Genomic DNA, 22,570 nt, shown 5'->3' with positions numbered 1-22,570 from the left:
AGACAGCTATGAAACATGTATATGAAAACAATCTTGGTAAATAGTCTGGTCTGCAGCTTATCATGAAGTATTCTAACTCAGGCGAGCAAAAACCCAAACTTCCTTTAACATTACAGATCGCGCACAAGTTGTTGTTAACAAAGAGCCACTCCTCCCGCTTCTTCCCCCGTCCTCTCTAGACGATGAATGGAGACATCAGATAGATGTATAGTATCCATGTCTTCTCTAGACGATGCAGGGAGACATCAGATAGATGTATATTATCCATGTCCTCTCTAGATGATGCAGGGAGACGTCAGATAGATGTATATTATCCATGTCCTCTCTAGACGATGCAGGGAGACATCAGATAGATGTATATTAACCATGTCCTCTCTAGACGATGCAGGGAGACATCAGATAGATGTATTTTATCCATGTCCTCTCTAGACGATGCAGGGAGACATCAGATAGATGTATATTATCCATGTCCTCTCTAGACGATGCAGGGAGACATCAGATAGATGTATATTATCCATGTCCTCTCTAGATGATGCAGGGAGACGTCAGATAGATGTATATTATCCATGTCCTCTCTAGACGATGCAGGGAGACATCAGATAGATGTATATTATCCATGTCCTCTCTAGACGATGCATGGAGACATCAGATAGATGTATATTATCCATGTCCTCTCTAGACGATGCATGGAGACATCAGATAGATGTATATTATCCATGTCCTCTCTAGACGATGCAGGGAGACATCAGATAGATGTATAGTATCCATGTCCTCTCTAGATGATGCAGGGAGACATCAGATAGATGTATATTATCCATGTCCTCTCTAGATGATGCAGGGAGACATCAGATAGATGTATATTATCCATGTCCTCTCTAGACGTCCTCTCTATGCAGGGAGACGTCAGATAGATGTATATTATCCATGTCCTCTCTAGACGATGCAGGGAGACATCAGATAGATGTATATTATCCATGTCCTCTCTAGACGATGCAGGGAGACATCAGATAGATGTATATTATCCATGTCCTCTCTAGATGATGCAGGGAGACGTCAGATAGATGTATATTATCCATGTCCTCTCTAGACGATGCAGGGAGACATCAGATAGATGTATATTATCCATGTCCTCTCTAGACGATGCAGGGAGACATCAGATAGATGTATATTATCCATGTCCTCTCTAGACGATGCAGGGAGACATCAGATAGATGTATATTATCCATGTCCTTGTTCAACCATGTCTCAGAGAAACAGAGAGTATTACAGTTCTTCAGGTCCCGCTGATAGGATAGTCTCGAGCAGAGCTCTTCCAGGTTGCTCTCCGGGTACGTTCCTCAATAGAAGGTGGTTTATTTCCTCACCAACGTAGTTTTGTCAGGATACCGACTGGTCTGCCTCTTCTCTGCCGTCGCTTACTCTTTCGAGTCTGGTGGATGGCTGACACGTTATGATTTTCTTTTTGTAAGATCAGCGGGGGAAAAAAAGAAAGGAAAATAACATCAGAATTGTTCAGGAGCCTGTAAAACAGTTGCTATTCACTGCAGCGCCATCTTGTCAGCCTGCAGAGGGTTAGAGTTTGGGTAAGAGGTGGGTAGTTGAGATGAGATAATCAGAAAGACAAAGACCATGGAGGTACAGCTGGCTAAGAACTCTCTCTACCTAACACCCTTCTATCCTCTGTCTCTCAGCCTGCAGAGGGTTAGAGTTTGGGTAAGAGGTGGGTAGTTGAGATGAGATAATCAGAAAGACAAAGACCATGGAGGTACAGCTGGCTAAGAACTCTCTCTGCCTAACTGTCCATTTTTAAACACCCTCCTATTCCCTGTCTGTCAGCCAGTAAACTGATGAAGTCACGGTCTGTTCACCCTGCTACCATCTAGCAGACAGAGGCGGTACAGGTGCATCAAAGCTGGGACCGAAGGACTGAAAAACGGCTTCTATCTCCAGGCCATCAGACTGTTGATCAGCTACCTGCCCTGTACTCTGCCCTGCACCTTGAGACTAATGCCCCATGTACAGTATATAGAGTCATTGAACGCTGGTCATCTCATAATCTATTTCTATACTCAATGTGTATGACTCTACAGTATTCTCCACATAGCTTATTCTAATATACCTACTACTGTACATACCATTTTCTTTTCCAGATTCTATACCGTCTATACACACCATGTATTTATATTCTGGATTCTGACCCATTCTATACCGTCTATACACACCATGTATTTATAGTCTGGATTCTGACCCATTCTATACTGTCTATACACACCATGTATTTATATTCTGGATTCTGACACATTCTATACCGTCTATACACACCATGTATTTATATTCTGGATTCTGACACATTCTATACCGTCTACACACACCATGTATTTATATTCTGGATTCTGAATCATTCTATACCGTCTATAACACCATGTATTTATATTCTGGATTCTGAATCATTCTATACCGTCTACACACACCATATATTTATATTCTGGATTCTGAATCATTCTATACCGTCTATACACACCATGTATTTATATTCTGGATTCTGAAGCATTCTATACTGTCTATACACACCATATACAGTATTTATATTCTGGATTCTGACACATTCTCACTCATTGTCATTTCTTGATTTATTGTTTGGATCATTGATTATTTGTGTATTTGACTGTATTTGAACTGTAGAAATTGTCCTGCACTATTGGAGCTAGTAACATGAGCATTTCACTGCACCTGCTATAACACCTGCAAATATGTGTACTTAACCAATACACTTTGATTTGACTTGAACCTTATCTCCATCTTCCTCTGGGCTTCTCATCAGACATACATCCTTCCTCTGGGCTCCTCATCAGACATACAGCCTTCCTCTGGGCTCCTCATCAGACATACAGCCTTCCTCTGGGCTCCTCATCAGACATAGAGCCTTCCTCTGGGCTCCTCATCAGACATAGAGCCTTCCTCTGGGCTCCTCATCAGACATCCTTCCTCTGGGCTCCTCATCAGACATACAGCCTTCCTCTGGGCTCCTCATCAGACATACAGCCTTCCTCTGGGTTCCTCATCAGACATACAGCCTTCCTCTGGGCTCCTCATCAGACATACAGCCTTCCTCTGGGCTCCTCATCAGACATACAGCCTTCCTCTGGGCTCCTCATCAGACAGCCTTCCTCTGGGCTCCTCATCAGACATACAGCCTTCCTCTGGGCTCCTCATCAGACATACAGCCTTCCTCTGGGCTCCTCATCAGACATCCTTCCTCTGGGCTCCTCATCAGACATACAGCCTTCCTCTGGGCTCCTCATCAGACAGCCTTCCTCTGGGCTCCTCATCAGACAGCCTTCCTCTGGGCTCCTCATCAGACATACAGCCTTCCTCTGGGCTCCTCATCAGACATACAGCCTTCCTCTGGGCTCCTCATCAGACAGCCTTCCTCTGGGCTCCTCATCAGACATCCTTCCTCTGGGCTCCTCATCAGACAGCCTTCCTCTGGGCTCCTCATCAGACATACAGCCTTCCTCTGGGCTCCTCATCAGACATCCTTCCTCTGGGCTCCTCATCAGACATACAGCCTGCCTCTGGGCTCCTCATCAGACATACAGCCTTCCTCTGGGCTCCTCATCAGACATACAGCCTTCCTCTGGGCTCCTCATCAGACATACAGCCTTCCTCTGGGCTCCTCGTCAGACATAAAGCCTTCCTCTGGGCTCCTCATCAGACATACAGCCTTCCTCTGGGCTCCTCATCAGACATACAGCCTTCCTCTGGGCTCCTCATCAGACATACAGCCTTCCTCTGGGCTCCTCATCAGACATACAGCCTTCCTCTGGGCTCCTCATCAGACATACAGCCTTCCTCTGGGCTCCTCATCAGACATCCTTCCTCTGGGCTCCTCATCAGACATACAGCCTTCCTCTGGGCTCCTCATCAGACATCCTTCCTCTGGGCTCCTCATCAGACATACAGCCTTCCTCTGGGCTCCTCATCAGACATACAGCCTTCCTCTGGGCTCCTCATCAGACATACAGCCTTCCTCTGGGCTCCTCGTTAGAAAGACATCCTTCCTCTGGGCTCCTCATCAGACATCCTTCCTCTGGGCTCCTCATCAGACATACAACCTTCCTCTGGGCTCCTCATCAGACATACAGCCTTCCTCTGGGCTCCTCATCAGACATCCTTCCTCTGGGCTCCTCATCAGACAGCCTTCCTCTGGGCTCCTCATCAGACAGCCTTCCTCTGGGCTCCTCATCAGACATACAGCCTTCCTCTGGGCTCCTCATCAGACATACAGCCTTCCTCTGGGCTCCTCATCAGACATCCTTCCTCTGCTCCTTCAGACAGCCTCTGGGCTCCTCATCAGACAGCCTTCCTCTGGGCTCCTCATCAGACAGCCTTCCTCTGGGCTCCTCATCAGACATACAGCCTTCCTCTGGGCTCCTCATCAGACATACAGCCTGCCTCTGGGCTCCTCATCAGACATACAGCCTTCCCCTGGGCTCCTCATCAGACATACAGCCTTCCTCTGGGCTCCTCATCAGACATCCTTCCTCTGGGCTCCTCATCAGACATCCTTCCTCTGGGCTCCTCATCAGACATACAGCCTTCCTCTGGGCTCCTCATCAGACATACAGCCTTCCTCTGGGCTCCTCATCAGACATACAGCCTTCCTCTGGGCTCCTCATCAGATATCCTGCCTTCCTCTGGGCTCCTCATCAGACATCCTTCCTCTGGGCTCCTCATCAGACATACAGCCTTCCTCTGGGCTCCTCATCAGACATAAAGCCTTCCTCTGGGCTCCTCATCAGACATCCTTCCTCTGGGCTCCTCATCAGACATACAGCCTGCCTCTGGGCTCCTCATCAGACATACAGCCTTCCTCTGGGCTCCTCATCAGACATACAGCCTTCCTCTGGGCTCCTCATCAGACATACAGCCTTCCTCTGGGCTCCTCATCAGACATACAGCTTTCCTTCTACAACCATTTCTTTCTGGCATGCTGCTTCATATCTCATTCAAATCTCATCTCCACTGCAGAAATTACACACACACACACACACACACACACACACACACACACACACACACACACACACACACACACACACACACACACACACACACACACACACACACACACACACACACACACACACACACACACACAAACACACACACACACACACACACACACACACACACACAGAGAAGGCAGACCGGAAATCTGTCTGTCTGATTAGGAATCCAGAGGAGGATGGAGACAAGGTTCATTAGTTCACTGGCTGAGGAACAGAGCCCTCGGTCTGCCTAAGGAGGGTGTGTGTTTGTGTGGATGTGTGTCTGTCTAAGGATTGCCTGCCTGGTGTTTAAGAATGTGCGATTCAGGCCAAGTCTATTTAGGTATATAGAGTTCTTCTTTGGCCAATGTGTAGTTCATCTTCACCAGACCATGAGCTGATATGACAGCCATCTGTCATCTAAAGGATCAGGGTAAAAGATGGATTTTGGACAGATGTGTTTTTATGCATTATTTTACAACTAGACAATGTGTTGGTGTTCTAAAAGGGAGACAGAAGCAATGAACTTCAAATCCTGTTATTTGTAGTACAGGAATGGCTATGATGAGTGTGGATGGATGCTGCCGTGTAATCACTGTTTCTGAGGAAACGGAGGATGAGCTGCATGTATGTTGTTGTAGAGATGAAAATATCAGCTGTATGTCTGTTGTTTTTGGCAGTAGGAATGGCTGAGGGATGGCTAAGGAATGGTTGAGGAATGGTTGAGGAATGGCTGAGTAATGGTTGAGGAATGGCTGAGTAATGCTGAGGAATGGCTGAGGAATGGCTGAGGAATGGTTGAGGAATGGCTGAGTAATGCTGAGGAATGGTTGAGGAATGGTTGAGGAATGGTTGAGTAATGGTTGAGGAATGGTGGAGGAATGGTTGAGGAATGGCTGAGTAATGCTGAGGAATGGCTGAGGAATGGCTGAGGAATGGTTGAGGAATGGCTGAGTAATGCTGAGGAATGGTTGAGGAATGGTTGAGGAATGGTTGAGTAATGGTTGAGGAATGGTGGAGGAATGGTTGAGGAATGGCTGAGTAATGCTGAGGAATGGCTGAGGAATGGCTGAGGAATGGTTGAGGAATGGTGGAGGAATGGTTGAGTAATGCTGAGGAATGGCTGAGTAATGGTTTGGCAATGGCTGAGTAATGCTGAGGAATGGTTGAGGAATGGTTGAGGAATGGTTGAGTAATGGTTGAGGAATGGTGGAGGAATGGTTGAGGAATGGTTGAGTAATGCTGAGGAATGGCTGAGTAATGGTTTGGCAATGGCTGAGTAATGCTGAGGAATGGTTGAGAAATGGTTGAGTAATGGTTGAGTAATGGCTGAGTAATGGTTTGGCAATGCCTGAGTAATGCTGAGGAATGGTTGAGAAATGGTTGAGTAATGGTTGAGTAATGGCTGAGTAATGGCTGAGGAATGGTTGAGTAATGGCTGAGTAATGCTGAGGAATGGTTGTGGAATGGTTTGGCAATGGCTGAGGAATGGCAATGGTCAAGAATTGTCTGCTTTGTCTGTAATTGTCTGCTTTTGTCACGTCCTGACCTTAGTTCCTTTTGTATGTCTCTATTTTAGGTTGGTCAGGGCGTGAGTTGGGGTGGGCTTTCTGTGTTTGTTCTTCTGTTTATATTTCTATGTGTTTGGCCTGTTATGGTTCCCAATCAGAGGCAGCTGTCAATCGTTGTCTCTGATTGAGAACCATACTTAGGCAGCCTGTTTTCCCACTCTTGTTTGTGGGTGGTTATTTTCCGTTTCAGTGTTTTCACCATACGGGACTGTTTCGGTTTTCCTTTATTCTCTTGTTCGTTTGTTTTCTGTGTTCAGTGTAATAAATATGACGAACACTTACCACGCTGCATATTGGTCCGATATGTCCTACTCCTCCTCAGAAGAGGAGGAGAATTGTTACAGCTTTGCTGTGTTTTACATCTCCGTCCTGGTCAGGTCACTATTGTGAATGAGAATGTGTTCTCAATTACTTACCTGGTTAAATAAGATGTGTCAATGCTGTGGAGAGGATGGGAGTTGTAGTTCGGTTGCTGTCAAGCACAGAAATACACTGAGTTGACAAAACATTAAGAACACCTGCTCTTTCCATGTCATAGACTGACCAGGTGAATCCAGGTGAAAGACATGATCCCTTATTGATGTCACTTGTTAAATCCACTTCAATCAGTGTAGATGAAGGGGAGGAGACCGGTTGAATAATCATTTGTTAAGCCTTGAGGCGTGGATTGTGTATGTGTTCCATTCATAGGGTGAATGGGCCAGACAAAAGTTTGAAGTGCCTTTGAACGGGGTACGGGAGTAGGAGCCAGACGTTTGTGTCAAGAATTTCAGTGCTGCTGGGTTTTTCACGCTCAACAGTTTCCCGTGTGTATCACGAATGGTCCACCACCCAAAGGACATCCAGCCAACTTGACACAACTGTGGGAAGAATTGGAGTCAACATGGGCCAGCATCCCTGTAGAACGCTTTCGACGCCTTGTAGAGTCTATGCCCCGACGAATTTAGTCTGTTCTGAGAGCAAAATGGGGGTTCAGCTCAATATTAGGAAGGTGTTGTTTTGTACACTCAGTGTGTATGTGTGTCTGTTGCTAAGGGAAGGCAGAAAGACCTTGTTGCTGTGGTGTGAGCATGAAGAGGATGATCTGGTGCTTCTCTTTGAATCCACCTCCACTGCGGCCTTTACCCCATTCATCCAGAGAGGGCCTGCGCTATGGGTCCTATAGGCAGGAGGGGGAGGAGAAATGTGCTTTCAGACAGCTAGTCAGCTAGCTAGTCAGACAGACACGTGTGTGTGTGTGTGTGTGTGTGTGTTTGTGTGTGTGTGTGTGTGTGTGTGTGTGTGTGTGTGTGTGTGTGTGTGTGTGTGTGTGTGTGTGTGTGTGTGTGTGTGTGTGTGTGTGTGTGTGCGTGCGTGCGTGTGCGTGTTTACGTACGTGGGTATGAGTGCATCTCCGTCTGTATGTGTGAGTGCGTGCACGTGTCAGTAAGTATATGTGTGAGTGTGTGTGTGATTGTATGAGGAGGTGTTCATTATGGGATGCCACTCAGAGCTCCTCTCCGGACTAAGACTTGTCATTGCCTTGTCTGTAGAGTAGAGCTACAGTGCCTTGCGAAAGTATTCGGCCCCCTTGAACTTTGCGACCTTTTGCCACGTTTCAGGCTTCAAACATAAAGATATAAAACTGTATATTTTTGTGAAGAATCAACAACAAGTGGGACACAATCATGAAGTGGAACGACATTTATTGGATATTTCAAACTTTTTTAACAAATCAAAAATTGAAAATGCAAAATTATTCAGCCCCCTTAAGTTAATACTTTGTAGCGCACCTTTTGCTGAGTAAGTCGCTTGGGGTATGTCTCTGTCAGTTTTGCACATCGAGAGACTGAATTTTTTTTCCCATTCCTCCTTGCAAAACAGCTCGAGCTCAGTGAGGTTGGATGGAGAGCATTTGTGAACAGCAGTTCTTTCCACAGATTCTCGATTGGATTCAGGCCTGGACTTTGACTTGGCCATTCTAACACCTGGATATGTTTATTTTTGAACCATTCCATTGTAGATTTTGCTTTATGTTTTGGATCATTGTCTTGTTGGAAGACAAATCTCCGTCCCAGTCTCAGGTCTTTTGCAGACTCCATCAGGTTTTCTTCCAGAATGGTCCTGTATTTGGCTCCATCCATCTTCCCATCAATTTTAACCATCTTCCCTGTCCCTGCTGAAGAAAAGCAGGCCCAAACCACCATGTTTGACAGTGGGGATAGTGTTCAGAGTGATGAGTTGTGTTGCTTTTACGCCAAACATAACGTTTTGCATTGTTGCCAAAAAGTTCAATTTTGGTTTCATCTGACCAGAGCACCTTCTTCCACATGTTTGGTGTGTCTCCCAGGTGGCTTGTGGCAAACTTTAAACTACACTTTTTTATGGATATCTTTAAGAAATGGCTTTCTTCTTGCCACTTTTCCATAAAGGCCAGATTTGTGCAATATACGACTGATTGTTGTCCTATGGACAGAGTCTCCCACCTCAGCTGTAGGTCTCTGCAGTTCATCCAGAGTGATCGTGGGGCTCTTGTAACGTGCTAGTAACGTGTTGGACTAGAGTGTTGGACTAGTAACGGAAAGGTTGCAAGTTCGCATCCCCGAGCTGACAAGGTACAAATCTGTTGTTCTGCCCCTGAACAGGCAGTTAACCCACTGTTCCTTGGCCGTCATTGAAAATAAGAATTTGTTCTTAACTGACTTGCCTAGTAAAATAAAGGTAAAAATTAAAAACTCCTTCCATTTCAATATTATCGCTTGCACAGTGCTCCTTGGGATGTTTAAAGCTTGGGAAATCTTTTGTATCCAAATCCAGCTTTAAACTTCTTCACAACAGTATCTCGGACCTGCCTGGTGTGTTCCTTGTTCATCATGATGCTCTCTGCGCTTTTAACGGACCTCTGAGACTATCACAGTGCAGGTGCATTTATACGGAGACTTGATTACACACAGGTGGATTGTATTTATCATCATTAGTCATTTAGGTCAACATTGGATCATTCAGAGATCCTCACTGAACTTCTGGAGAGAGTTTGCTGCACTGAAAGTAAAGGGGCTGAATAATTTTGCACGCCCAATTTTTCAGTTTTTGATTTGTTAAAAAAGTTTGAAATATCCAAAAAATGTTGTTCCACTTCATGATTATGTCCCACTTGTTGTTGATTGAATACAGTTTTATATCTTTATGTTTGAAGCCTGAAATGTGGCAAAAGGTTGCGAAGTTCAAGGGGGCCGAATACTTTCGCAAGGCACTGTATAGCTAACTCACATGCTGCTATTCTGTGTCCATGTCTAGAACAGCTACTGTAATAATGGGTATTTTCCTTCCTGATAAATCTAATTGTTTTCAAGTACCATTTTAACACTGTTTGAATTGCTGATTAAATTAGAATAGATCCATTTTGTACATCATAAGGAAAGTACAAAGAACAATAGAACAAAAAGGATATATTGATATAATCATCATCAGCGCATTAACAGTCTGCCTCACTCAAATCACACAAAATGTCTGCCCCCAAATCAAGTCCCCTCTGATTACAGCTGATCCCTCTCTGCTAGATTCAGGTCTGCCAGGATAGTGGGCCGATCTCTTCAAGGTCAACGATCGGATTAGTGTGTCTTAATGTGTATCAGCTGGAAAGAGACAGGTGTGCTTGCGTGAGTGTGTTGCTCTGTCTCTATCCATGGTCCTGAATGCTTCCTTTGCATTCTCTCTGACACTGATGGCAGGTCCCTAAGGACAGACACACTGCCCTGTCTTGAGCAATCACTCTCCAGTGGTCACTAAGCAGTGTCCTTTTAAAGGGTAGTCTCTAGCTCTCCAGTGGTCACTAGACAGTGTGCTTCTAAAGGGCAGTGTCTATCTACTAGCCATGTCCTGCTCTGTCAGGGTGTCTGTCTCAAAGGTTCACTGTCGGATAATGCAAAGATCAATACATGTACTGACAGATGTCTAATTTTAAACAATGTCCTGACCTATGCAATCACTTTTAGTAGGCACTAGACAATGCCCCCTTTTAAAAGGTACTAGTACCTACTAGCAAATAGCCATGTCCTGGTCTGTCCCCTTTTAAAGGGTACCAGAATCTAGTAACCATGTCCTGGTCTGTCCCCTTTTAAAGGTTACCAGAATCTAGTAACCATGTCCTGGTCTGTCCCCTTTTAAAGGTTACCAGAATCTAGTAACCATGTCCTGGTCTGTCCCCTTTTAAAGGTTACCAGTATCTAGTATCTAGTAACCATGTCCTGGTCTGTCCCCTTTTAAAGGGTACCAGAATCTAGTAACCATGTCCTGGTCTGTCCCCTTTTAATGGTTACCAGTATCTAGTAGCCATGTCCTGGTCTGTCCCCTTTTAAAGGGTACCAGAATCTAGTAGCTCGTAGCCATGTCCTGGTCTGTCCCCTTTTAAAGGGTACCAGAATCTAGTAACCATGTCCTGGTCTGTCCACTTTTAAAGGTTACCAGTATCTAGTAGCCATGTCCTGGTCTGTCCCCTATTAAAGGGTACCAGAATCTAGTAACCATGTCCTGGTCTGTCCCCTTTTAAAGGTTACCAGTATCTAGTAGCCATGTCCTGGTCTGTCCCCTTTTAAAGGGTACCAGAATCTAGTAGCTAGTAACCATGTCCTGGTCTGTCCCCTTTTAAAGAGTACCAGAATCTAGTAGCTAGTAGCCATGTCCTGGTCTGTCCCCTTTTAAAGAGTACCAGAATCTAGTATCTAGTAGCCATGTCCTGGTCTGTCCCCTTTTAAAGGGTACCAGAATCTAGTAACCATGTCCTGGTCTGTCCCCTTTTAAAGGGTACCAGTATCTTGTAACCATGTCCTGGTCTGTCCCCTTTTAAAGGGTACCAGAATCTAGTAGCTAGTAGCCATGTCCTGGTCTGTCCCCTTTTAAAGGGTTCCAGAATCTAGTAGCTAGTAGCCATGTCCTGGTCTGTCCCCATTTAAAGGGTACCAGAATCTAGTAGCTAGTAGCCATGTCCTGGTCTGTCCCCTTTTAAAGGGTACCAGAATCTAGTAGCTAGTAGCTATGTCCTTTTAAAGGGTACCAGAATCTAGTAGCCATGTCCTGGTCTGTCCCCTTTTAAAAGGTACCAGATTCTAGTAGCTAGTAGCCATGTCCTGGTCTGTCCCCTTTTAAAGGGTACCAGAATCTAGTAGCTAGTAGCCATGTCCTGGTCTGTCCCCTTTTAAAGGGTACCAGATTCTAGTAGCTAGTAGCCATGTCCTGGTCTGTCCCCTTTTAAAGGGTACCAGTATCTAGTAACCATGTCCTGGTCTGTCCCCTTTTAAAGGGTTCCAGATTCTAGTAGCTAGTAGCCATGTCCTGGTCTGTCCCCTTTTAAAGGGTTCCAGATTCTAGTAGCTAGTAGCCATGTCCTGGTCTGTCCCCTTTTAAAGGGTCCCAGAATCTAGTAACCATGTCCTGGTCTGTCCCCTTTTAAAGAGTACCAGATTCTAGTAGCTAGTAGCCATGTCCTGGTCTGTCCCCTTTTAAAGGGTACCAGATTCTAGTAGCTAGTAGCCATGTCCTGGTCTGTCCCCTTTTAAAGGGTCCCAGAATCTAGTAACCATGTCCTGGTCTGTCCCCTTTTAAAAGGTACCAGATTCTAGTAGCTAGTAGCCATGTCCTGGTCTGTCCCCTTTTAAAGGGTACCAGTATCTTGTAACCATGTCCTGGTCTGTCCCCATTTAAAGGGTACCAGAATCTAGTAGCTAGTAGCCATGTCCTGGTCTGTCCCCTTTTAAAGGGTACCAGAATCTAGTAGCTAGTAGCTATGTCCTTTTAAAGGGTACCAGAATCTAGTAGCCATGTCCTGGTCTGTCCCCTTTAAAAAGGTACCAGATTCTAGTAGCTAGTAGCCATGTCCTGGTCTGTCCCCTTTTAAAGGGTACCAGATTCTAGTAGCTAGTAGCCATGTCCTGGTCTGTCCCCTTTTAAAGGGTACCAGTATCTAGTAACCATGTCCTGCTCTGTCCCCTTTTAAAGGGTTCCAGATTCTAGTAGCTAGTAGCCATGTCCTGGTCTGTCCCCTTTTAAAGGGTTCCAGATTCTTGTAGCTAGTAGCCATGTCCTGGTCTGTCCCCTTTTAAAGGGTACCAGATTCTAGTAGCTAGTAGCCATGTCCTGGTCTGTCCCCTTTTAAAGGGTCCCAGAATCTAGTAACCATGTCCTGGTCTGTCCCCTTTTAAAGGGTACCAGATTCTAGTAGCTAGTAGCCATGTCCTGGTCTGTCCCCTTTTAAAGGGTCCCAGAATCTAGTAACCATGTCCTGGTCTGTCCCCTTTTAAAAGGTACCAGATTCTAGTAGCTAGTAGCCATGTCCTGGTCTGTCCCCTTTTAAAGGGTACCAGATTCTAGTAGCTAGTAGCCATGTCCTGGTCTGTCCCCTTTTAAAGGGTCCCAGAATCTAGTAGCCATGTCCTGGTCTGTCCCCTTTTAAAAGGTACCAGATTCTAGTAGCTAGTAGCCATGTCCTGGTCTGTCCCCTTTTAAAGGGTCCCAGATTCTAGTAGCTAGTAGCCATGTCCTGGTCTGTCCCCTTTTAAAGGGTTCCAGATTCTAGTAGCTAGTAGCCATGTCCTGGTCTGTCCCCTTTTAAAGGGTACCAGAATCTAGTAGCTAGTAGCCATGTCCTGGTCTGTCCCCTTTTAAAGGGTTCCAGATTCTAGTAGCTAGTAGCCATGTCCTGGTCTGTCCCCTTTTAAAGGGTACCAGAATCTAGTAGCTAGTAGCCATGTCCTGGTCTGTCCCCTTTTAAAGGGTTCCAGATTCTAGTAGCTAGTAGCCATGTCCTGGTCTGTCCCCTTTTAAAGGGTTCCAGATTCTAGTAGCTAGTAGCCATGTCCTGGTCTGTCCCCTTTTAAAGGGTTCCAGATTCTAGTAGCTAGTAGCCATGTCCTGGTCAGAGGTGAGATGTCTGATGAGTGGAAGATGAACATTTTTAGATTGTTTTGGTTCATGTTGGACAAGTAAAATCAGTCAAAGTAAACGCTCTGTTAGAAATGAAGTCTTCACATAACCCTACGACATTGTGTTTGCTTCTATCCCTCAAATAACGCCTCTATGATTTACACAGCCCTGTTTTACCCTCCAACCTCCCTCTCTACCAGGAGACAGCTCCAAGAGGAACGCTGGTATAACACTACCGACTAATGCTGTGTACATGTAATGGCAGCACTGATGTTGCAGTAATAAGATAACTGTGAAGTTTCTCGCCTCTCTTCCCACGTCTAGTTCTTTGTCCCAAATGGCATTGTATTTCCTAGTGCCCTGTGAGCCTTGGTCAAGCAGACTACAGTATATAGGAAATGTGGGGGACATTTGAGATGTGGTTTTGACCTATGTAACGGCTACACTGATACGGACTAGATGTTGTCCTCATCTCTCACTAGTTAACTGTACTGTTGTCCTCATCTCTCACTAGTTAACTGTACTGTTGTCCTCATCTCTCAATAGTTAACTGTACTGTTGTCCTCATCTCTCACTAGTTAACTGTACTGTTGTCCTCATCTCTCACTAGTTAACTGTAATGTTGTTGTCATCTCTCACTAGTTAACTGTACTGTTGTCCTCATCTCTCACTAGTTAACTGTAATGTTGTCCTCATCTCTCACTAGTTAACTGTAATGTTGTCCTCATCTCTCACTAGTTACTGTACTGTTGTCCTCATCTCTCACTAGTTAACTGTACTGTTGTCCTCTTCTCTAACTAGTTAACTGTAATGTTGTCCTCATCTCTCAGTAGTTTACTGTAATGTTGTCCTCATCTCTCACTAGTTAACTGTAATGTTGTCCTCATCTCTCACTAGTTAACTGTAATGTTGTCCTCACCTCTTACTAGTTATCTGTAATGTTGTCGTCTCTCACTAGTTAACTGTACTGTTGTCCTCATCTCTCACTAGTTAACTGTACTGTTGTCCTCATCTCTCACTAGTTAACTGTACTGTTGTCCTCACCTCTCACTAGTTAACTGTACTGTTGTTGTCATCTCTCACTAGTTAACTGTAATGTTGTTGTCATCTCTCACTAATTAACTGTAATGTTGTTGTCATCTCTCACTAGTTAACTGTAATGTTGTCCTCATCTCTAAGTAGTTATATGTAATGTTGTCCTCATCTCTCACTAGTTAACTGTAATGTTGTTGTCATCTCTCACTAATTAACTGTAATGTTGTTGTCATCTCTCACTAATTAACTGTAATGTTGTTGTCATCACTCACTAGTTATATGTAATGTTGTCCTCATCTCTCACCAGTTAACTGTAATGTTGTTGTCATATCTCACTAGTTAACCGTACTGTTGTTGTCATCTCTCACTAGTTAACTGTAATGTTGTTGTCATCTCTCACTAATTAACTGTAATGTTGTTGTCATCTCTCACTAGTTAACTGTAATGTTGTCCTCATCTCTAACTAGTTATATGTAATGTTGTCCTCACCTCTTACTAGTTATCTGTAATGTTGTCGTCTCTCACTAGTTAACTGTACTGTTGTCCTCATCTCTCACTAGTTAACTGTACTGTTGTCCTCATCTCTCACTAGTTAACTGTACTGTTGTCCTCATCTCTCACTAGTTAACTGTACTGTTGTTGTCATCTCTCACTAGTTAACTGTAATGTTGTTGTCATCTCTCACTAATTAACTGTAATGTTGTTGTCATCTCTCACTAGTTAACTGTAATGTTGTCCTCATCTCTCACTAGTTAACTGTAATGTTGTTGTAATCTCTCACTAGTTAACTGTAATGTTGTTGTCATCTCTCACTAATTAACTGTAATGTTGTTGTCATCTCTCACTAGTTAACTGTAATGTTGTTGTCATCTCTCACTAATTAACTGTAATGTTGTTGTCATCTCTCACTAGTTAACTGTAATGTTGTTGTCCTCTCCCACTAATTAACTGTAATGTTGTTGTCTTCTCTCACTAGTTAACTGTAATGTTGTCCTCATCTCTCACTCGTTAACTGTAATGTTGTCGTCTCTCACTAGTTAACTGTAATGTTGTCCTCATCTCTAACTAGTTAACTGTGATGTTGTCGTCTCTCACTAGTTAACTGTAATGTTGTCCTCATCTCTAACTAGTTAACTGTAATGTTGTCGTCTCTCACTAGTTAACTGTAATGTTGTCCTCATCTCTAACTAGTTAACTGTAATGTTGTCGTCTCTCATTAGTTAACTGTAATGTTGTCCTCATCTCTAAATAGTTAACCGTACTGTTGTCCTCATCTCTCACTAGTTAACTATAATGTTGTCCTCATCTCTCACTAGTTAACTGTAATGTTGTCCTCATCTCTCACTAGTTATCTGTAATGTTGTCCTCACCTCTCACTAGTTAACTGTAATGTTGTCCTCATCTCTCACTAGTTAACTGTACTGTTGTCCTCATCTCTCACTAATTAACTGTAATGTTGTCCTGACCTCTCACTAGTTAACTGTAATGTTGTCCTCATCTCTCACTAGTTAACTGTACTGTTGTCCTCATCTCTCACTAATTAACTATAATGTTGTCCTCATCTCTCACTAGTTAACTGTAATGTTGTCCTCATCTCTCACTAGTTATCTGTAATGTTGTCCTCACCTCTCACTAGTTAACTGTAATGTTGTCCTCATCTCTCACTAGTTAACTGTACTGTTGTCCTCATCTCTCACTAGTTAACTGTAATGTTGTCCTGACCTCTCACTAGTTAACTGTAATGTTGTCCTGACCTCTCACTAGTTAACTGTAATGTTGTCCTGACCTCTCACTTGTTAACTGTAATGTTGTCCTGACCTCTCACTAGTTAACTGTAATGTTGTCCTCACCTCTCACTAGTTAACTGTAATGTTGTCCTGACCTCTCACTAGTTAACTGTAATGTTGTCCTGACCTCTCACTTGTTAACTGTAATGTTGTCCTCACCTCTCACTAGTTAACTGTAATGTTGTCCTGACCTCTCACTAGTTATCTGTAATGTTGTCCTCACCTCTCACTAGTTAACTGTAATGTTGTCCTCATCTCTCACTAGTTAACTGTACTGTTGTCCTCATCTCTCACTAGTTAACTGTAATGTTGTCCTGACCTCTCACTAGTTAACTGTAATGTTGTCCTGACCTCTCACTAGTTAACTGTAATGTTGTCCTGACCTCTCACTAGTTAACTGTAATGTTGTCCTGACCTCTCACTAGTTAACTGTAATGTTGTCCTGACCTCTCACTAGTTAACTGTAATGTTGTCCTGACCTCTCACTAGTTAACTGTAATGTTGTCCTGACCTCTCACTAGTTAACTGTAATGTTGTCCTGACCTCTCACTAGTTAACTGTAATGTTGTCCTGACCTCTCACTTGTTAACTGTAATGTTGTTGTCGTCTCTCTAGATCTATCCAGGTGCAGTGGAGCTGATGCAGGTCATCGAGGAATTCATCCACATCGTTGGCCTGGGCATGAAGGATTTCCACAACGCCTATCTGATGACTGGGAACTTGGGTAAGAACCACAGACAGATCTATTCTCACAGCCCACAGGCCTGGGATGGGAGTCCCACAGCCTTATTTTTCTCCACAACCCAGCCACCCAGCTGGGTGAAAGTAACAATTATCAAATCGATATTCAACGATCAATCGTCCATGTGTGAATAAACAAAATGTTTCTGTTGCTGACTCCCCATGTCAATTCCCCCTCCATCCATCAGTAATCTGGGATAAATTATGCGTGGAAGGGAGGGGAGGAGAAGGAGGGAGGGGAGGAAGGAAGGAAGGAAGGAAGGAGGGGATGGAGGCTTAGCCTAACAAACAACCACTAATCAATATGGTTATTTAAAACCTAGCTTGTGATTAACTCCTAAGAAAACACTCACATCCGACGTTCCAATATCAACCATGTCTTCAGTGGGTAGAAACCGTGGTCAGGGTGAGTCAACCATAGAATGAACCTCAAGTCTCTAGGTCCAGTATTCCAAAAGAACCCCCCTATCACAGTTTGAGGTCCAGTATTCCAATAGGACCCTCCTAACACAGATCTAGGTCCAGTATTCCAATAGGACCCTCCTAACACAGATCTAGGTCCAGTATTCCAATAGGACCCTCCTAACACAGATCTAGGTCCAGTATTCCAATGGTACCTTCCTAACACAGATCTAGGTCCAGTATTCCAATAGAAACCGTGTGGATAGAACCCTCCTAACACAGATCTAGGTCCAGTATTCCAATAGAACCCTCCTAACACAGATTGAGGTCCAGTATTCCAATAGAACCCTCCTAACACAGATCTAGGTCCAGTATTCCAATAGAACCCTCCTAACACAGATTGAGGTCCAGTATTCCAATAGAACCCTCCTAACACAGATTGAGGTCCAGTATTCCAATAGAAACCGTGTGGATTGAACCCTCCTAACACAGATTGAGGTCCAGTATTCCAATAGAAACCGTGTTGATACAACCCTCCAAACACAGATCTAGGTCCAGTATTCCAATAGGAACCGTTTGGATTGAACCCTCCGAACACAGATTGAGGTCCAGTATTCCAATAGAAACCGTGTGGATTGAACCCTCCTAACACAGATTGAGGTCCAGTATTCCAATAGAAACCGTGTTGATACAACCCTCCAAACACAGATCTAGGTCCAGTATTCCAATAGGAACCGTTTGGATTGAACCCTCCGAACACAGATTGAGGTCCAGTATTCCAATAGAAACCGTGTGGATAGAACCCTCCTAACACAGATCTAGGTCCAGTATTCCAATAGAACCCTCCTAACACAGATTGAGGTCCAGTATTCCAATAGAACCCTCCTAACACAGATTGAGGTCCAGTATTCCAATAGAAACCGTGTGGATAGAACCCTCCTAACACAGATCTAGGTCCAGTATTCCAATAGAAACCGTGTGGATAGAACCCTCCTAACACAGATCTAGGTCCAGTATTCCAATAGAAACCGTGTGGATAGTACGGCTACACACAGCACTGTCAGATCTCAGAGGGAAGTTGGAATTGAGATTCTCAGCATATTTGGATGCTATTGGTTGTAATGGCATCCCATTCATTTTGTAACCTATACATTTTGTATTTCTGTGGAGTTGTTTAAAGAAACTGTAATTATTTCAGCAGCAGGATATAAACAAATGCACAATACAAAACATCTCCATTGGCGTTCCTCAGATACCTCTCAACATACCACACTTGATAAAACCTTGATGGGTTCTCATGTTTTAAATCGAGTCATCGTAAACACACAGCACTTCCGTCAACCAAAGCCAAGGTCACATATAATTACACATACCTGTAGATCCTAATGATACTCATGCTAGAAGGACTGTGTCCCAAATGGCAACCTATTCCCTACCCTATTCCTTACATACTGCATTACTTTTGACTAGAGCCCTATGAGCCCTGTTCAAAAGTAGTGCACTATTTAGAGAATAGGGTGCCATTTGGGACGCATACACTTGAAACGTGAAGAAAAAGGTGGCCCTAGAAAGTCCGGATGAATCATAACCTCACCAGAGACTCTTTGTGATGAGAGAAAATGGTCTCTTAATTATGGTTCCTCCTAAGTGTGTCTCAGATGACCTTCAGCGTGTCCTGAGTGGCACCCTATTCCCTGTGTAGTGCACTACTTTTTTTACCAGGGCCCATAGGGTATCCCATTGGGCTCTGGTCAAATGTAGTAACTTGTATAGAAAATAGGCTGCCATTTGGGACACAGACCTTATGTGGAAGAAGCATTTATACACACTGGAGCAAACAAGCATTCCTTTAAAATCTCACCCACTTTTATGCTACTGTTATCTTAAATAAGTCTTTCCCTGACAGAAACAGAAAGACATTCGTATCACAGAGTCTATCCCTGACATAAATACTTTCTCTTCACATAATGTTGTAAAAGCTGAAAGAACAAACTGTCTGTTACGTGAATAGACCGATGGATTTCACTTTCAGTGTCTTCTGGTTAAAATAACACTGAGTTGCTAATGGATACTGACGCAGACAGAATGAACATATAGCCATCTCTGACTGTTGTTAACATAGGAGATGTCAGGGATATTACAGTCATCTCCTTCACTCTGCTTCCAAGTGGAAGAAAACCAACAGTCGTTTTGATTTACATCTTCTGCCATACATTTTACCAGGACCACAAAGTACACCTAAAAGAGGAAACTAACTAACGCCTATGTTTTGGTCCTGACCACTGTCCTTGGTCCTGACCGCTGTCCTCGGTCCTGACCGCTGTCCTCGGTCCTGACCTCTGTACTCGGTCCCGACCGTTGTCCTCGGTCCCGACCGTTGTCCTCGGTCCCGACCGCTGTCCTCGGTCCCGACCGCTGTCCTCGGTCCCGACCGCTGTCCTCGGTCCCGACCTCTGTCCTCGGTCCCGACCGCTGTCCTCGGTCCTGACCGCTGCTTGGTTACTGCTTCTTTAATCCTTACTTTCAGGCTGCAGTGCGACCACAATACACTACACACATACATACACATACACACAGAGAGAGAGAGGGAGAGAGAGGGAGAGAGAGGGAGGGAGAGAGAGAGAGAGAGAGAGAGAGACAGACAGACAGACAGACAGACAGACAGACAGACAGACAGACAGACAGACAGACAGACAGACAGACAGACAGACAGACAGACAGACAGACAGACAGACAGACAGACAGACAGACAGAATGAATAAGAGAGTGACACACACTACACAGATTGCTTACATCTTGTTGAATAATGTAGCAGCAGTCTCAGTGGTATTTCATTTCCCAGTCAACCACAAACCTACATTACCTTCCTGTCTGGAAGGAAGAATAGAACTATGATCATTATTTATTCATGCAAATTAATACACTTCTGTATTGCGGCGGTTTAGGCACATCTTGTGGAGACATTCATCCAGAGCTGTGTACAAATACTATTTGAAACCATTTCAAACACTTTTGCTGGGCTTGATTGTACTCATCTGTTGCAATGGAGCCAGTACAATAGTCACACAAGTACAAAACCTGCCCATTTGGCTGTCCAGACCAGCTTAGCAAACGCTGTTTTTACTTGAAAGATTTCAAAAAATATTTAAACCCAGGTGTGAATGATTCTTTACCGGACTTTACAATGTGACTAACATATAACCCCATTATTACACTGTAGACACACCCACTGGGAACAGACATCATTTACAATGTGACTAACATATAACCCCATTATTACACTGTCATTTAGACACACCCACTGGTAACAGACATCATTTACAATGTGACTAACATATAACCCCATTATTACACTGTAGACACACCCACTGGGAACAGACATCATTTACAATGTGACTAACATATAACCCCATTATTACACTGTAGACACACCCACTGGGAACAGACATCATTTACAATGTGACTAACATATAACCCCATTATTACACTGTAGACACACCCACTGGGAACAGACATCATTTACAATGTGACTAACATATAACCCCATTATTACACTGTAGACACACCCACTGGGAACAGACATCATTTACAATGTGACTAACATATAACCCCATTATTACACTGTAGACACACCCACTGGGAACAGACATCATTTACAATGTGACTAACATATAACCCCATTATTACACTGTAGACACACCCACTGGGAACAGACATCATTTACAATGTGACTAACATATAACCCCATTATTACACTGTAGACACACCCACTGGGAACAGACATCATTTACAATGTGACTAACATATAACCCCATTATTACACTGTAGACACACCCACTGGGAACATACCCCATCATTTACAATGTGAATAACATATAACCCCATTATTACACTGTAGACACACCCACTGGGACACACATCATTTACAATGTGACTAACATATAACCCCATTATTACACTGTAGACACACCCACTGGGAACAGACATCATTTACAATGTGACTAACATATAACCCCATTATTACACTGTAGACACACCCACTGGGAACAGACATCATTTACAATGTGACTAACATATAACCCCATTATTACACTGTAGACACACCCACTGGGAACAGACATCATTACACACCCACTGGGATTTACAATGTGACTAACATATAACCCCATTATTACACTGTAGACACACCCACTGGGAACAGACATCATTTACAATGTGACTAACATATAACCCCATTATTACACTGTAGACACACCCACTGGGAACAGACATCATTTACAATGTGACTAACATATAACCCCATTATTACACTGTAGACACACCCACTGGGAACAGACATCATTTACAATGTGACTAACATATAACCCCATTATTACACTGTAGACACACCCACTGGGAACAGACATCATTTACAATGTGACTAACATATAACCCCATTATTACACTGTAGACACACCCACTGGGAACAGACATCATTTACAATGTGACTAACATATAACCCCATTATTACACTGTAGACACACCCACTGGGAACAGACATCATTTACAATGTGACTAACATATAACCCCATTATTACACTGTAGACACACCCACTGGGAACAGACATCATTTACAATGTGACTAACATATAACCCCATTATTACACTGTAGACACACCCACTGGGAACAGACATCATTTACAATGTCACTAACATATAACCCCATTATTACACTGTAGACACACCCACTGGGAACAGACATCATTTACAATGTGACTAACATATAACCCCATTATTACACTGTAGACACACCCACTGGGAACAGACATCATTTACAATGTGACTAACATATAACCCCATTATTACACTGTAGACACACCCACTGGGAACAGACATCATTTACAATGTGACCAACATATAACCCCATTATTACACTGTAGACACACCCACTGGGAACAGACATCATTTACAATGTGACTAACATATAACCCCATTATTACACTGTAGACACACCCACTGGGAACAGACATCATTTACAATGTGACTAACATATAACCCCATTATTACACTGTAGACACACCCACTGGGAACAGACATCATTTACAAT

General features: G+C 43.7%; 1 protein-coding gene across 1 annotated transcript in view; it reads left to right on the top strand.

Annotated features, from left to right (window-relative positions):
- LOC135513390 (adhesion G protein-coupled receptor B3-like) overlaps positions 1 to 22,570 on the top strand; it is a 100,515-nt gene that overhangs the window by 26,181 nt on the left and 51,764 nt on the right. The window contains exon 6 of the mRNA XM_064936314.1: positions 16,957 to 17,065. Coding sequence (XP_064792386.1) covers positions 16,957 to 17,065 — 109 coding nt within the window. The remainder of the gene's footprint in view (positions 1 to 16,956; positions 17,066 to 22,570) is intronic.

Source organism: Oncorhynchus masou, chromosome 24 (genome assembly GCF_036934945.1).
Source record: "Oncorhynchus masou masou isolate Uvic2021 chromosome 24, UVic_Omas_1.1, whole genome shotgun sequence".
Taxonomy (NCBI): domain Eukaryota; kingdom Metazoa; phylum Chordata; class Actinopteri; order Salmoniformes; family Salmonidae; genus Oncorhynchus; species Oncorhynchus masou.
The sequence above is the reverse complement of the archived record's forward strand: the minus strand, read 5'-3'. Positions and strand labels throughout refer to the sequence as shown.